The sequence below is a fragment of the Chlorocebus sabaeus genome, chromosome 16 (genome assembly GCF_047675955.1).
Source record: "Chlorocebus sabaeus isolate Y175 chromosome 16, mChlSab1.0.hap1, whole genome shotgun sequence".
NCBI classification, from domain to species: domain Eukaryota; kingdom Metazoa; phylum Chordata; class Mammalia; order Primates; family Cercopithecidae; genus Chlorocebus; species Chlorocebus sabaeus.
The window spans coordinates 62,129,073-62,146,777 of NC_132919.1; the positions used below are offsets into that span (position 1 = coordinate 62,129,073).

At 46.3% G+C, this 17,705-nt stretch overlaps 1 protein-coding gene across 5 annotated transcripts in view; it reads left to right on the forward strand.

The window, feature by feature from the left end:
- The window catches only part of PECAM1 (platelet and endothelial cell adhesion molecule 1), a 101,722-nt gene that overhangs the window by 36,779 nt on the left and 47,238 nt on the right, over positions 1 to 17,705 (forward strand). For all 5 annotated transcript variants that reach the window (XM_037993770.2, XM_008012094.3, XM_008012097.3 and 2 more), the window contains 2 exons: positions 10,904 to 11,197; positions 13,935 to 14,240. In XM_037993770.2, coding sequence (XP_037849698.2) covers positions 10,904 to 11,197; positions 13,935 to 14,240 — 600 coding nt within the window. The remainder of the gene's footprint in view (positions 1 to 10,903; positions 11,198 to 13,934; positions 14,241 to 17,705) is intronic.

Here is a 17,705-nt window from a genome sequence, read left to right on the forward strand (position 1 = left end):
GTAATGCCAGCACTTTGGGAGACCGAGGTGGTCAAATCACTTGAAGCCAGGAATTCAAAACCAGCCTGGTCAACATAGCGAAACCCCGTCTCTACTAAAAATACAAAAAATTAGCTGGACATGGTGGCACATGCCTGTAATCCCAGCTACATGGGAGGCAGGGGCATGAGAATCGCTTGAACCTGGGAGGCACAGATTCGGTAAGCCAAGATCGTGCCACTGCACTACAGCCTGGGCATTGGAGCAGGACTTTGTCTCAGAAAAAAGAAAGAAAGAAAGAACAGATTTCTCCATGAGAGAGGCAGTTGGCTGGGCACTGGCACTGGATCTTCTACTCTCTGAAGCCACATCATTTGTCTGGAGCCATAAGCCTGACTCAAGTCTTTCAGACCAGTTTTACTTAACCTCTTTGAGCTATTTTCCCAATCTGTAACATGGGGATGATAAGAGAACTTCATGGGCATGAAGTGGGTATGAGGTTGAGACTGTACAAAAGGAGGTGATTCATTGACCCCTGTCACGCAGTGATTGGTAAATGACAGTGGTGTTTACTACACAGTCCTAGCCCACCTTTACAACTGTGGCTCCTGCCCCACCCACTCTCCCTTTGTCCACTCCAGCCCTGGTACCCTCCCAGACCACACCCTTTGGCCCAGACCCTGCCCTGCAGACACGCACGCTTTGGGGTTCCTCTTTTTCTCACCTGCAACATCCTGTTTTCCAAAACTGTGGTGCTCTCCCCTCTCCCCCTCCATCCCACATGGAAATCAATTGCTCCCTCCTTTGGGTTCCTAGAGAATGTTCTTTGTACCTTCAGGGAAGACATTGGAACTACAGAACGTGGTACAGGGAGCGACTCTCCCACCGCTTCCTGGGGCCTCTGCCTTGTTTTACACTCAAGGAAACAGATCTGGAGGCCACAAGGCACCAAGCGAGCAGGGTCAACACTGGGGGTGGACAGGGCGGGGGCTGGAACCAGGTCTCCATTCCTTAGGCCCCCCAAGGCCAGCATTTGCAGTGCGTGGCCTGCAGGCTTGCTCTGCGTCTCCCGCTCTGTGGCTGGGGTCCTGGGACAGCCTCAGCCCTTTCCCTTCCTTTCATCTCAGGCCTCCTTGTTCCCCTCCTCGCACCTCACTGCAGCTGCCTCGCCTCAGTGGGTGACTGCTGCTCCATCTTCACCTAGAAAACAGTCATCTGGAGGGAACTCCCTCAACTTCCCACCTGGGCCTGGCTGTGGGCTTATCAGCCTCCCCACCCATCCTCTCGGCTTCCCTCCCGGCCTGGGAGGACACGTGCACTCTGCTCCTCAGCTGATCGGGGCCAGCCAGGCTGAGCCCCTCCATCACCCCCAGGATCCCACACCTACTTGCATTCATGTCCCTCTCCCCTACCACCACTTGTAGAATCTCTATTTCTGCTTCTGGCTCTATTCTCTCCGTGTACAAACATGAATGAGAACTCTTTGTTTAGGAAAAAGAAAAAGCACATGCAGGCACCCAGCCCCACCATTTATCTTGTGTCCCCCACATCTGGCCTTTCTAGTTTCCTTTCTCAGTCAAACCTCTCTGAAAGTTAGTTTATGATCTGTCCCTACCCCCGTTACCTCTCAGACACTCCTTGCCTCCCAGCAGCCTGGCCTCAGGCCCCACTTCTCTGGCTGTCGGGTCTCCTCTGGCTGAGGGGTCACCAAGGACCACCTGATGCCAAATGCAACGGACACTTCCAGCCCTCGGCTCCCTGTACCCCTTTCCTGCCTTTGACTTTTGATCATGCCCCAAAGCCTCCCTCCTTGACCTTCTCCATCCTCTTCCCTGCTTTGTCTCCTCCCTCTCTAACAAACCCTCCTCCTCCTCCCCCAGGGCTGACTTTGAACTTACTTTGTCTTCTCCTGGAGTCTGAACTCTGTCCTGGTCTCTGCAGGCTCCTGGTCTTATCCTCCCTGGAGACCAGCTCCTCTCTCAACACCTCCACATTCCCCCCTCCCCTAAATCCACACACCTCCCACCTTCACAGTCCAGCCCTGGCCTCTGCCTTGAGCCTCCAGTTAACACAGGCTGACCTTTGCTGTCTCCTCCCGGTCCTCCTACTGGCCCCTGGCACCCAGCTGTACCACCATCACTTTGTCTTCCTTCCTTAGCTTTTTCTGTTTTTGTTTGTTTGTTTGTTTGTTTAGTTTTAGTTTTGTTTTTGTTTTTGTAGAGACTAGGGTCTCATTTTGTTGCCCAGGCTGGTCTTGAACCCCTGGACTTAAGCCATCCTCCTGCCTTGGCCTCCCAAAGTGCTGGGATAACAGACATGAGCCACCACACCCAGCTGCGTGTGGTATTTTCTATTTTAGTTTGGTGGCACACATCCTCCTGGGAATCTAATCCAGGAAGTTTATCTTCCATTCTTTCAACCCCATATCCAGTCAAACAAAATCTTTTTTTAAATTGTGGTAAAATACAAAATCTTTTTTTAAATCATGGTAAAATAATATAACATTTATTATTCATGACATTTAGTACATTCACAGTGTTGTGCAACCATCCCCATTGTCTAGTTCTGGAACATTTTCTTTCTTTCTTTTTTTTTTTTTTTGAGACAGAGTCTCACTCTTGTCGCCCAGGCTGGAGTGCAGTGGTTGGATCTCAGCTCACTACAACCTTCACCTCCCAGATTCAAGCAATTCTCCTGACTCAGCTTCCTGAGTAGCTGCAATTACAGGCACGCACCACCATGCCCGGCTAATTTTTGTAATTTTAGTAGAGACGAGGTTTCACCATGTTGGCCAGGCTGTTCTCAAACTCCTGACCTTAAGTGATCACCTGCCTCAGCCTCCCAAAGTGCTGGGATTCTTTCTAGAACATTTTCAACACCCTAGAAACAAGTTCTGTTGAGTCCCCTCAAGAGATCCCCAGCCTATCCTTCCCTCATCCCCGCTGCACCCACCTAGCTCAGGCCTCATCAGCTTTCACCTGGACCACTTCCAGGTTGTTTACTGGCCTCGGGTGCTGTCACACCCCTCCTGACACCTTCAGAACAGGGCCCAGCTTGTCAGCACAGCAGTCTGGCCCTCCATTCTGGCACCACAGACCCAGCCACCTGGCCTCTCTAGCCCCACACTCTGGTTTCTGTAATGGGCCATGCCCAGAATGCACTGATTTCTCACACCCCTGTGTCCTGGTACACGCTGTTCTCCTACCTGGAGCACCCCACTGCCTGTCCTTGGCCTGACAGGTTCAGTTCAGTGGTCACTTCCTTCAGACTCCTTGACCTCTCCTGGGCAGCCCTTCCTCTTGGTGCTTACTGATATCACTGGAGTCCAGCTCTGTGGGCCCCGCCAACCTTCGCTGTTTGGGACAGCAAGGATGATTTCTTATTTACTCTGTCAGCCCAGCACCTGGCACAAGTGCTCGACACATGTCTCATTGATGGAAACTTGAACTGAACTTGGAGATGCTTGAGATTCGGGTAGGAAGATGGCTCAGCGTGCTCTCAGATGAACACAGAAGTTCATCAGGGGCTCTATGCTTCATGGCTCCCAGTAATTTTCCTAATGAGGGTGGGCAGCCCCTCCTTCTCCTGCACCCTCCACTTTCTCTCTGAGTCATTTCCAGGTTGAGGGCCAGGTGGCTGGCCGACTCATGGTGCCGCATGTTTCCAGGGAGCGCCACCATCCATTGATGAGTGGCCTTGAGGTCAAGGTCCCACTGTTTTAGCATTTTGGGGTTTGGCACTGTGGTTACTGGCTGTTCCGTGGTGACTTTACAACTTTGGATCCTTCTCCATCAACCTTCATCTCTCCAGGTTGAAAAGATCTGACCTCTTTAGGCTGTCCCACAGCCCCACCCTTCATCACAATACTCCTGAACCCTTTGGGATTCAGTAAGGAAATCTGTGGGCCCTCACTCCAGAAAAAGCACACATTTGCACACAATTGGAGGTAGTTGATGAGCCTCCTAACACCCACCCATGCACCTCCCAGAGCCCATGTCCCTGTCCTCCGGGTTGTGAACAGTCACTGTGTAAATAGTGAGACCTCCAGGCAGTAATTCAGTTTGGCTGGGCTTGGCTGGTTTATTTAGAAAGAAGATAATGTTTTCCATATTATCAAAACAAGAATCAAGTAGAGACTTTTGAAGTTTGGTTGTGTGGCATATTTGTTACTTACTGCTGCTTAGCAATTTACCTAAAACTTACTGGCTTAAGATAACACAGATTTTTTATCCCGAAGTTTCTGAGGGTCAGGAATGCAGGAGTGGCTGAGTTGGGTGGTGCTGGCACCGGGTCTCATTAGATCGCAGATAAATTGTTGGTCAGGGTTGCGGTTTATCTGAAGGCTTGACTGAGTCTGGAGAATCTGCTTTCGAGCTCACTCTCAAGGCTATGGGCTAGAGGCCTTAATTCCTCATCCTGGGGGCTGTCCACAGGGCTACTCATGACATGACTGCTGGCTTTGCCCTGAATGAGGGATCCCAGACAGGAGAAGAGAGTGGCCAGGATAAAAGCTGCATTGTCTTTTATTACCTGATGGAGTATTTTGTTGGTTGATGTTAATGTGGGAGGCGACCACATGTAAGTGTGATGAGCAGAGGGCAAGGATCACTGTGGAGGCATCTTGAAGAGCAGCTATAGCAAGGGAGGGGGTGGTTGTTGTGGCAGCAAAAACTAGGCCACTGTTTTTGTTGTTTTGTCAATGATATTTGTGTTAAGATGAAGGACTGAGACTCATATCTTGATAGACTTTATAAAATGCTTTTCGTTTTTCCATCCTGCCCTCTCTTCTCCCTTGTCTGTTCGAGCTAGCCATAGGAATGTGGTGTTCCTGCCAGTGCATACATTGAGTTGATTTATTGTTAATTAATTTATTTTCTGAGATGGAGTTTTTGCTCTATTGCCCAGGCTGGAGTGCAGTGGCGTGATCTTGGCTCACTGCAACCTCCACCTCCTGGGTTCGAGTGATTCTCCTGCCTCAGCCTCCTGAGTAGCTGGGATTACAGATGCCCACTACCATGCCCGGCTAATTTTTGTATTTTTAGTAGAAGTGAGGTTTCACCATGTTGGCCAGTGGGTCTCAAACTCTCGACCTTAGGTGATCCACCCGCCTAGGCCTCCCAAAGAGCTGGGATTCCAGGTGTGAGCCACCACGCCTGGCCGAGTTTATTTCTTTGAGCAGATGATGTGTGTCAGAGTTGTTTATAAAAGCAAGATGGTGGAAGTGCCCTGTGCTAGTGGGTACCAGCCCCACTGAAAAAACCACTACTTGGTGCTTTAGTCAAATTTGCTTTAAAATTGTTTTTTAAAAAGGGAGGTCTTTTATAAAAATCAAATGAACTAGGACTGGTCAGTAGGAGGCTCAGGCAAGGATTGTGTTGAGGCTGGATGGCCCAGAGTAGGAAGAGTTGTGGAGTGCAGACCGAGCTCCCCAAGGGCAGACTGCCAGCCCAAGGGCAGACTGCCAGCCTCACTGTTCTCTGAACCCCCAGTGTGGGGGACAGTGCTTGGCATAGAAAAACCCCCTTAAATGTTTGCTATGAATGGTGCTAAGGAAGAAGGCAGAGAATGTCAACCGGGGGCCAGGCACTGGGCAGTATATACACGGCCCCTTCTGTGCCCTCAGCCACTTTGGTACAGTCACTGTTTAGGTTAAAGTTACCAGAGAAGGCAGGTATTCGTGTTCTTATTTTGTAGTGGAGACATGGTGGCCCAGAGAGGTTAGATAACTCCCAAGATCACCCAGCTAAGGACTGTGGGATCAGGGGTTTGAACCTGGTGTGTCTGACTCCCTTCTGTATCCAGCACTGTCTGCTGGTCTAGGGCATGACCAGTCAAGGATGGGAGCTCGTTCAGTAAACAGGAGAGCAGATGAATGACTCGTGTAGAGAGCACGCAGTGGAGTGAGCAAAACTGGGAGGCTGGATTAGTCACTATAAATTAACCTGAAAATGTTAAATATGGTTTTTGTTTTGTTTTTGTTTTATTTATTTTTTTGAGATGGAGTCTAGCTTTGTCGCCCAGGCTGGAGTGCAGTGGTGCGATCTCGGCTCACTGCAATCTCCGCCTTCCGGGTTCAAGTGATTCTCCTGCTCCAGCCTCCTGAGTAGCTGGGATTACAGGCACCTGCCACCACACCTGGCTAATTTTTGTATCTTTAGTAGAGATGGGGTTTCACCATGTTAGTGAAGAGGCTGGTCTCGAACTCCTGACCTCAAGTGATCTGCCCACCTCAGTCTCCCAAAGTTCTGGGATTACAGGCATGAACCACCACGCCCAGCCTTAAATATGGTTTTTATTTGAAAAAAAAAAAAAGAAAAGCCCTAAAAACATGGAGTGGAGACACAGCTTTAAAGCTCTGAATAGTTGATTTTCGGCTCATGCCCATAATACCAGCACTTGGGGAGGCTGAGGCAGGACGATTGCTTGAGGCCAGGAGTTTAAGAATAGTCTGGACAACATAGTAAGACCCCATCTCTAAAAAATTAAAATTAAAAAAAAAAAGTGTTGACTTTATTTCTGTAACTGGAAGAATCTATCTAACATTTGTCAAGCACTTTATAGGTGCCAGGAACTCTAAGTACTTAAACTCAGGTTCTCATTTATACTTGCGTTCCTTGTGCCTATTGTATGGATAAGCAAACTGAGGCTCAGAGGAATTTAGGGACTTGCCAAAGGTCACACAACTTTGTTAGTAGCAGAGATGAGATTTGGCCCAGGTCTGGCTCCATGCACTTGATTTCTGCTCTCCTGTTTGAGTCACTGGAATACACAGCATAGCTTAAAATGAAGGAGGAAGTACTGAAGAGGTCATGGAAGGAGACCTAACTGTCTCCGAGAGGGAAGAGATTGGATGGGAGGGAACTATATTATTTGAGGGGTGCAGAGAGATTAATACAGTCCAAAGAAAAAAAAATTTTTTTTTGACATGGAGTTTTGCTCTTGTTGCCCAGGCTGGAGTGCAATGGCATGACCTTGACTCACTGCAACCTCTGCCTCCCGGGTTCAAGCAGTTCTCCTGCCTCAGCCTCCCAAGTAGCTGGGATTACAGGCGTCTACCACCACACCCAGCTAATTTTGAATTTTCAGTAGAGACAGGGTTTCGCCATGTTTGCCAGGCTGGTCTTGAACTCCTGACCTCAAGTGATCCACCTGCCTCGGCCTCCCAAAGTGCTGGGATTACAGGCATAAGCCACCGTGCCCAGCTGGTCCAAAGAAAATTTTGTGTCGAGAGCCCATCCAGCAGGCTCCTTAAATCAGGAGCTTGTAAGTTGCACATAAAGACAAAAAAGAGAGTTCCAAAGAGTAACGCTGGGGGAAATGAATTTAAACCATCACCTTGTTTCACCTCATGGACTGATCAGACACCATTTTTGTTGTTGTTGTTGTTGTTAAATTAATTGCTCAGAATATAGCAGCAGACACAAACTGTGGTACTCATTTTAAAATTGCAGATTAAATTTCAATTACCCAAAAAAGGCCTAACTTTGTTAAAAGAGAGGGAAAGGATAGGTTTTGCCAGTATCTCTGGCCAGCTAGCTAACTTTTTTCTTATTCCAAAAAAAAACGACTTGGGACCACTTATAAAAATTATGTATTGTTGTTTAACAAGATACAATTAATGAGGAAATCAGGATGAGAGAAAAATAAAGGCAGGGAAATAAAGCCATGGCCCATTTAGCACAAAACACATCCCAAAGATTGCTAGAAGCAGAGGTGAAATTTTGGTTGTGTGTTAGCAATCAAAGCAAAAAGGGGAACAAGGTCCATTAGAACATTCTCAGAATCCACAAGATAGAAATAAATCAGTTGTTCACCATAAACACAGTGTTTCCTGGTGCTGTTGGAACACTTTGTGAAATTAGGGACAACGTCTCATCAACATCCCAGACCAACATCCCAAAAGATCATTTCTTAATAGCTTGCATCTGTGCTTCTCCCTACCCATAGTCCCTCCTTCCAGAGATGACCACTATGCTGACTTGTAAAATATTAATCTTATATCCAGCCACCTTTCTTTTTTTGTTTGTTTGTTTGTGGTTTTGCAGACAGAGTGTTGTTCTGTCACCCAGTGCAGTGTTGTGATTTCAGCTCACTGCAACCTCTGCCTCCCAGGTTCAAGTGATTCTCCTGCCTCAGCCTCCCAAGTAGCTGGGATTATGGGTGCATGCCACCATGTCTAGCTAATTTTTATATTTTTGGTAGAGATGGAGTGTCACCATGTTAGCCAGGCTGGTCTCGAACTCCTGGCCTCCCAAAATGCCGGGATTACAGGTGTGAGCTGCCATTCCCGGCCTTATCCAGCCACCTTTCTAAACTCACATTTATTTCAAATAATTTGTCTGTAGACTCTTTGAGGTTTTTGCATATCATATCATCTGTCTTTGAGAGTTTTAAACATTTGACTCCTCCATTCACTCGCAAATTTAAATTAAAAATTTTTAATTCCATGATTGCATTATTCACACTTCATGGAGATAGATAGGGGGCTAACAAAGCATACCAGACATAGTCACTTTCAATCCCAGGTCCAGATGCTGGATAGACAGCTTCCTTGAGAATGGGCATGTAGAAATTTCTGGGGGGACACGTAGGGATTTGGGAAAAACACCTGGTTTTATGGTCATGGGCGTTCAGTACATTTTTTTCCAAATCTCCTACAGATCAGTTACTTTTTATTTATTTATTTATTTTAGTTTTTTTTTAGATGGAGTTTCGCTCTTATTGCCCAGGCTGGAGTGCAATGGCGCGATCTCAGCTCACTGCAACCTCTGCCTCCTGGGCTCAAGTGATTCTCCTGCCTCAGCCTACTAAGTAGCTGGGATTACAGGCATGTGCCACCACACCTGGCTAATTTTGTGCTTTTAGTAGGGACAGGGTTTCATCATGTTAGTCAGGCTGGTCTCAAACTCCTGACCTCAGGTGACTCATCCACCTTGGCCTCTCAAAGCGCTGGGAATACAGCTGTGAGCCACTGCACCCAGCCTCTTTTCTTTTTTTTTTTTTTTTTTTTTTTGAGGCAGAATCTAACTCTGTCACCTAGGCTGGAGTGCACTGGCATGATCATGGCTCACTTCAGCCTCGACCTCCCAAGCTCAGGTGATCCTCCTACCTCAGCCTCCTGAGTAGCTGGGACTACAGATGCATGCCACTATGCCTGGCTGATTTTTTTGTATTTTTGTAGAGTCAGGGTTTTGCCATGTTGCCCAGGCTGGTCTCGAACTTCTGGGCTCAAGCGATCCTCCTGCCTCAGCCTCCCAAAATGCTGGGATTACAGGCGTGAGCCACTGCATCTAGCTTCATCCATATTTTTTTAGCTGTGTATAGAACATGAGATGTTTGAAGCTGTTTTCTGACAAGAATTTGGAGAGTGAATATTTTATGGTGCTGATTAAACCCGGATTCTTGTGCTTGGAAAAGAGAATCACAGGGAAGATAGTGAGTGCTTTGAGATATGTCAAGGGGTATAAGTAGGACCACAGGTAGGCTACAAAAGCACCTACAGGCATTGCCAAGAGGATCTTCAAAAAGCAGGCCACCCTGGTCTGGTCTGAAGTTTGGATACAAGTCCTGACCCATGGGCATGGTTCAGGATCTTCTAGCCTGGAAAATTTTCAGGGCAGTGGCTCACAACCAACCAACTGACAAAAACACGGCAATAGCTAGAGAGCACCCAGTTTTAAGCAATCCACCCTTCTGTCAGCCTGCTACCGTGAATGGGCCTCAACATGTGATCCGTAGTTAGCTAAATTCTATTGACAGCCTATGGTTGCTGGATATAAGCCAATTGTGTTCTGGGGACATCGGCCAGAAATGACACTATTGGCCAGTTGACCCAGAGCCTAGTTCCTGGCAGAGATTGGATAGCTGGTTGAGTGTTGTAGCTGTTTTGGGTTTTAACTGGAGATTCCTGTCGTGGGCAGAGGGGAATCTGTAGTCTTTGTTTCTTGGTAGCAGGTGAGGCTGAACATGCAAGTAGCAGCCTAAAAACTGGTTTCAAGTCCTCACCATCTGGTGAAACCTCAGAGCCCATCAGATAGAAAACGCCAGCTGGGACTGTGCTAATTCGGTAAGGCCTGGGTGGAGAAGGAGGGCCTGTGTATGACCATCTGGTTTTGGAATGGAGGTAGCGGTAATTTATTAAGCACTTAATGTATATCAGGCACTGTACAGGAGATGTTCTGGCTGCTCTCCTGTATGTTTCCTGCAAAGACCTAATGAGATATGACTACCCCATCCTACAGGTAAGGAAACTGAGCTCAGAGAAGTTAGCTGCCCAGGGTCACACAGTACATGATAAGCCAGGACTTGAACACTTGACTGCTTGAATCCTATGCTCCCTCCAGGGGTCAAGATGTGGCAGCTCACAGGATACCTACATCTTTTTTTTTTTTTTTTTTTTTTTTTGAGACAGAGTCTCATTCTGTCGCCCAGGCTGGAGTGCAGTGGTGCAATCTTGCCTCACTGCAACCCCCACCTCCCAGGTTCAAGTGATTCTTGTACCTCAGCCTCTCAAGTAGCTGGGATTACAGGCATGCACCACCACACCTGGCTAATTTTTGTATTTTTTAGTAGAGAGGGGGTTTCACGATGTTGGCCAGGCTGGTCTAGAACTGCTAACCTCAGGTGATCCACCCACGCCTCCCAAAGTGCTGGCATTATAGGCGTGAGCCACCATGCCTAGCTCTTCATCTTTATCATACTCTGCTCCATTGCCTTGGTGGGAAAAGTTGCAGCTTAGTACCAACTGCCTCCTGCTTGAGCCACTATGCACCGTTACTACCAGCCTGGCCCTGCTGGCAGTTAGGACCCCTGGACTCAATACTGCATAGGATGGGATAAGATCACATCTGATGTGGTGAAGGTCACCGGGATGATGTTGTTTCTGAGATAACAGGCATGTCTGCCTTCCTTCCCTTTGCATTAGCTTTCACAATCAACAGTGTCGACATGAAGAGCCTGCCAGACTGGACGGTGCAAAATGGGAAGAACCTGACCCTGCAGTGCTGCGCGGATGTCAGCACCACCTCTCACGTCAAGCCTCAGCACCAGATGCTGTTCTATAAGGATGACGTGCTATTTTACAACATCTCCTCCATGAAGAGCACAGAGAGTTATTTTATTCCTGAAGCCCGGGTCTATGACTCAGGGACGTACAAATGTACTGTGATTGTGAACAACAAAGAGAAAACCACATCAGAGTACCAGGTGTTGGTGAGAGGTGAGTCCTTGGAACTAAGCACAGGCAAGTAGATGGAGCATAACACAGTGGCGTGAATAACAGCTGTGAATGAATAGTGACGCTGGACTTAACTCTTCACCCATCACCCTCTCATTCATCTGCCTGGCATTTTCCTTACCTGAAAATGTAAGCACTAGATATATTTCCAATAGGCCAGGCTATTTCTTTTTTTCTTTCTTTCTTTCTTTCTTTTTTGAGATGGAATCTCACTCTGTCGCCCAGGCTGGAGTGCAGGGGCGTTATCTCCGCTCACTGCAACCTCCACCTCCCAGGTTCAAGTGATTCTCCTGCCTCAGTCTCCCAAGTAGTTGGGATTACAGGTGTGTGCCACCACGCCTGCCTAATTTTGTATTTTTAGTAGAGATGGGGTTTCACTAATTTGGTCAGGCTGGTCTCGAACCCCTGACCTCAAGTGATCCACCTACTTTGGCCTCCCAAAGTGCTTCTTCATCTCATCTCATAAATTACGATTTCTTCCTCAAGACTCAACTCAGGCCAGGCGCAGTGGCTCACACTTGTAATCCCAGCACTTTGGGAGGCTGAGGCGGGTGAATCACGAGGTCAGGAGATCGAGACCATCCTGGCTAACACAGTGAAACCCCGTCTCTACTAAAAATACAAAAAATTAGCCGGGTGTGGTGGCGGGCGCCTGTAGTCCCAACTAGTCAGGAGGCTGAGGCAGGAGAAGCATGAACCCGGGAGGCAGAGCTTGCAGTGAGCTGAGATCGCGCTACTGCACTCCAGCCTGGGCGATAGAACAAGACTCCGTCTCAAAAAAAAGACTTAACTCAATGATGTCTTCTCTTTTCAAAACAAAATTGATCTACCCGAGGGTGCCAGTCATTATAGCTCTGATCTCTCTACATTCAGTGGTATTTGTGTGTATAAAGGCCACAGCGGTGTGTTAAGACACTGCATTCAGCAGTCACTCTGCCTGGGTTACAATCTGGGCAAGTCCCTTAACAGCTCTAAACTTCAAAATCCTCACCAGTAAAAGGAAGATAACAACAAGACCCAGTTCAGGCAATTATTGAGAGGGTTAAAAGCTGTCATGTGGGTAGAGTGCTTAGCAAAATTTCCAGCACCTAGTGAGTTCCTAATACATGGAAATTTATTTATTTATTTTGAGACAGAGTCTTCCTCCGTCGCCCAGGCTAAAGTGTGATGGTGCAACCTTGGCTCACTGCAACCTTCGCCTCCTGGGTTCAAGCAATTCTCCTGTCTGAGCCTCCCAAGAAACTTGGATTTCAGGCGCGCGCCACTGTGCCTGGATAATTTTTTGTATTTTTAGTAAAGATGGGATTTTACCATGTTGGCCAGGCTGGTCTCGAACTCCTGACCTCAAGTGATTTACCCACCTTGGCCTCCCAGAGTGTTGGGATTACAGGCGTGAGCCACCATGCCCGGTCCACAAATTTCCTATTTCACTCAGTATTGCCATCCTTTCTTACACTTCAGTCTGCTCTTCTGGATAGTGAAATTGTAAAGACAGAGACGGTGGTTGGTTTATTTTTATATCTTGAACAATGAATCTGGCTCATAGTAGGCATTCAGTCAATGTTCATGGAATAAATTAAAGTCAGTCCTAGCCTGTGGCTGCATTCAATAAAGGGTAACAACAATCACAGTGACACTGACAAATACTGACTACCTTTCCCCTCTAAGCATCATCTGTTGGGAATCCGATTGTGTCCTCTTCCCAATGGGATTATAAACCATTGAAAACACCAACTACATCTTGACCATATTTTATTTTTTTAACGAATTTTTTAAAAATTTATTTAATTTTTTTTGTTTTTTGAGACAGAGTCTCACTGTGTTGCACAGGCTGGAGTGCAGTGGCGCGATCTCAGCTCACTGCAACCTCTGCCTTCGGGGTTCAAGCAGTTCTCCTGCCTCAGCCTCCCAAGTAGCTGGGATTACAGGTACCTGCCACCATGCCCGGCTAAGTTTTTGTATTTTTAGTAGAGACAGGGTTTTGCCATGTTGGCCAGGCTGGTCTCGAAGTCCTGACCTCAGGTGATCCCCCTGCCTCAGCCTCCCAAAGTGTTGGGATTACAGATGTGAGCCACCTGTGTGGCCTTAGTGGTGATTTCTGTGATTTTGGTGCACCCATCACCTGATCAGTGTACACTGTACCCAATGTGTAGTCTTTTATCCCTCGCCCCACTCCCACTCTTTCCCCTGAGGCCCCAAAGTCCATTGTCTCATTCTTATGCCTTTGCTTCCTCATAGCTTAACTCCCATTGAGCATAGTTCTTTTCTTTTCTTTCTTTTCTTTTTTGAGACAGGGTCTCTGTTGCCCAGGCTGGAGTGCAGTGGTGGACTCGCTGCTCACTGCCACCTCAACCTCCTGGACTGAAGCGATTCTCCCACCTCAGCCTCCCAAGTAGCTGGGACTACCAGTGCGCACCACTAACTACCACTGGATAATTTTTTATTTTTTTGTAGATATGGTATTTCACTGTGTTGCCCAGGCTGGTCTCAAACTCCTGGGCTCAAGAGATCCACCCACCTCGGCCTCCAGATTTTATATTTTTCAAAGTACCTGGTACTGTGCTGGGTACATACCTGTTCAGTTATTACCTGGTAGGTCGCACTGGGTATTCAGAGAACAAAAAAGAATCCTCTCGTGGGTCAACTACAGTCACTCAGCAGAGGGAGGCTTGTGTCTCTCAGTCAGGCTGATACTGACAGACTTTCTCTTTCCCCATAGGAGTGCCCAGTCCCAGGGTGACACTGGACAAGAAAGAGGCCATCCAAGGTGGGGTCGTGAGGGTCAACTGTTCCGTCCCAGAGGAAAAGGCCCCAATACACTTCACAATTGAAAAACTTGAACTAAATAAAAAAATGCCCAAGCAAAAAAGAGAGAAGACTTCTCGGGACCAGAATTTTGTGATGCTGGAATTCCCCATTGAGGAACAGGACAGTGTTTTATCCTTCCGATGTCAAGCTAGGATCATTGCTGGGATCCATGTGCAGACCTCAGAATCTACCAAGAGTGAACTGGTCACCGTAAGGGGTCAGAGTCCTGCTCCCTTTCTCATCGTTCTTTGTGGTTTCTGGGTTGGCATGGGGAGAAAGAACCCAGAACTGGAAAGGCGTTGGGCCTTCTGACTGGGCTATTGTTCTCAGGACTTAAGACCTGTTCTTAATCATTTTAAGCCAGTATTTTTCAAGCTTTTTTGACTGTGATACAGTTAAATTGCATGTAATTTTTCAAACGAGAGTTTCACCAACAACACTTTACTCTTAATATATGTGATGCTTTTTGTTTGGTTGGTTTGGTTTTTTGTGTGTGTTTTTTGTTTTTTTTTGAGACAGAGTCTCGCTCTGTCGCCCAGGCTGGAGTGCAGTGGCGCGATCTCGGCTCAGTGCAGCCTCTGCCTCCCGGGTTCAAGCAATTCTTATGCCTCAGCCTCCAGAGAAGCTGGGATTACAGGTGTGCACCACCACGCCTGACTAATTTTTATATTTTTAGTAGAGATGGGGTTTCTCCATGTTGGTCAGGCTGGTCTTGAACTCCCAACCTCAGGTGATCCACCTGCCTCAACCTCCCAAAGTGCTGGGATTACAGGCATGAACCACCACAGCTGGCCTGTGCATTTTCAGTTAAAAACTTCAGCATGAGGCCAGGCATGGTGGCTCACGTCTGTAATCCCAGCACTTTGGGAGGCCGAGGCAGGTGGATCACCTGAAGTCAGGCGTTTGAGACCAGCCTGGACAGCATGGTGAAACCCTGTCTCTACTAAAAATACAAAAATTAGCCAAGTGTGGTGGTGGGCACCTGTAGTCCCAGCTACTCTGGAGGCTGAGGCAGGAGGATCACTTGAACCTGGGAGGTGGAGGTTGCAGTGAGCCACCATGTCACTGTACTCCAGCCTGGGTGATTGAGTGAGACTCCGTCTCAAAACAACAGCAACAACAAAAACTTCAGCATGAAAAACTTATCATAAAATAAAAAGACAAATGACAAACTGGAGAAAATATTTGCATAGTACCTTTGACAAAGAGCTAATTCCTTTAATTTATAAAAGGTTTGGCTGACTGTGCCTGGCTCAATATTGCCAAAGTGCTAGATATTGCCAAAGTGCTTTTCAAGATGGTTGAATATTTTCATCAGAAGTGATGCTAGTGTTTGTTTTCCCACATCCTTACCAATAGAGTCTGTCTTTCTTTCTTTCTTTCTTTCTTTTCTTTCTTTCTTTCTTTCTTTCTTTTCTTTTTCTTTTTCTCTCTCTCTCTCTCTTTCTTTCTTTTTCTTTCTCCTTCCTTCCTTCCTTCTTTCCTTCCTTCCTTCCTTCCTTCTTTCTTTTCTTTTCTTTTCTTTTCTTTTCTTTTCTTTTCTTTTCTTTTCTTTTCTTTTCTTTTCAATAGAGATTAGGGTCTTACTGTGTTGACCAGGCTGTTCTCGAACTCCTGGCCTCAAGTGATCTTCCCATCTCGGCCTCCCAAAGTGCTAGGATTGCAGGCATGAGCCACTGTGCCTGGTCCCAACAGAGTATTTCAATGTTTTATTATTTTTGACAATCTAGTTGAGGTATAGTGATATATATCACTGTTGTGGTGATTTGTATTTCTTTAGTTTTTAGTGAGGTTGAGTTTGTTTATTCATCTATTACATTTTTTTTCCTGTAAATCGCCTATTCATATATGCCTTGTCATTTTTATTATGAATCACAAAACTCCAGTGCCATAAAGAAACAGGATAGGTAAATTTGACTAAAAGCATTTTTATTGTTCCTGATTGGATTTGTTCAAGCCCTTTATTTTATTTTTATTTTTATTTATTTATTTTTTTGAGATGGAGTCTCACTCTGTCACCCAGGCTGGGGTACAGTGGCACGATCTCGGCTCACTGCAACCTCTGCCCACCAGGTTCAAGTGATTCTCCTGCCTCAGCCTCCCGAGTATCTGGGATTACAGGGGGCTGCCACCATGCCCAGCTAACTTTTATATTTTTAGTAGAGACAGAGTTTCACCATCTTGGCCAGGCTGGTCTTAAACTCCTGACCTCGTGATCCATCCACCTCGGCCTTTCAAAGTGCTGGGATTACAGGTGTGAACCACTGCAACTGCCACCTTTATTTTATTTTAAAAAATATTTTATAATATGTTTTTTTGAGATGGAGGGTCTCACCATGTTTCCTAGGCTGGTCTTAAACTCCTTAGCTCAGGCAGTTCTCCTGCCTCAGCTTCCCAAAGTGCTGGAGTTGCAGGCATGAGCCTCTGCCCCCAGCTGAGTCTTTTATAAATTAATTAGTTATTTGTCAGTGATGTTATGCAAATATTTTCTCTAGTTTGTCATTTTTCTTTTAGTTTTATGATAAGTTTTCCGTGCTGAAGTTTTTAATCTTCAGTTAGTCAAACTTACCTGTTTTGTTTCTTTATGGCGCCTCAGTTTTGTGATTCATACTTAAAAGCCTTGACATACATACTTCGCATGTCATACATACTTTGTTTTCTTTTCCTGTGCTGTGGTTTCACTTCTTTTTCCCCGGCATTTACATATCTGGTGCATCTGGAGTTGATCTGGGTGAAAGAAGAACACTCTTCAGCTATTATTAAGGTTCCCCTGAAGACCTAAAATTTAAGAGTCCTAAAACATGTAAAGGATGCCTTCCCCTTTTTCACTTTTACTTGAGAAGTCATATGCTATTATTTTATGATAACTTCTTATTATGAATTGACTTTATAATGTTAAAAATCACTAATGAATATTAAAGTATTAGATTACTCTAAATTCACTATTAGCATTTTTTAAATATCCCTACTCTATATATTTTTTTTTTTTTTTTTTTTTTTGAGACGGAGTCTCGCTCTGTCGCCCAGGCTGGAGTGCAGTGGCCAGATCTCAGCTCACTGCAAGCTCCGCCTCCCGGGTTTACGCCATTCTCCTGCCTCAGCCTCCCGAGTAGCTGGGACTACAGGCGCCCGCCACCTCACCCAGCTAGTTTTTTGTATTTTTTTTAGTAGAGACGGGGTTTCACCGTGTTAGCCAGGATGGTCTCGATCTCCTGACCTCGTGATCCGCCCGTCTCGGCCTCCCAAAGTGCTGGGATTACAGGCTTGAGCCACCGCGCCCAGCCTCCTACTCTATATTTTATACAGTTGGAATCTGTGTATATATTCCAGTTTATGCCCCGGGCTTGTTTTTTTGTTGTAAGTGGAAACGAAAGCCTAGGACCTATCCCCACTTCCCTGAAGATCCTATGCCCTGGTTGGTATCTGACCTATATTTGATTAAAATTATTTTTCTTTTTTAATAGAGATAAGGTCTCACTATGTTGCCCAGAGGCTGTTCTAGAAATCCTGGGCTTCCTAAGTGTTAGGATTACAGGCGTAAGACCCCACGCCCAGGCAAAATTGTTTTTCAACTGTGTGAGTCATGAAATCAGTTTAGTGAATGATGGCCGGGATTTAAAAAAATGAAATAGAAAAGACTAGAAGCCACTTTTTTGGAGGCATGCGATTATTTAAATACGCA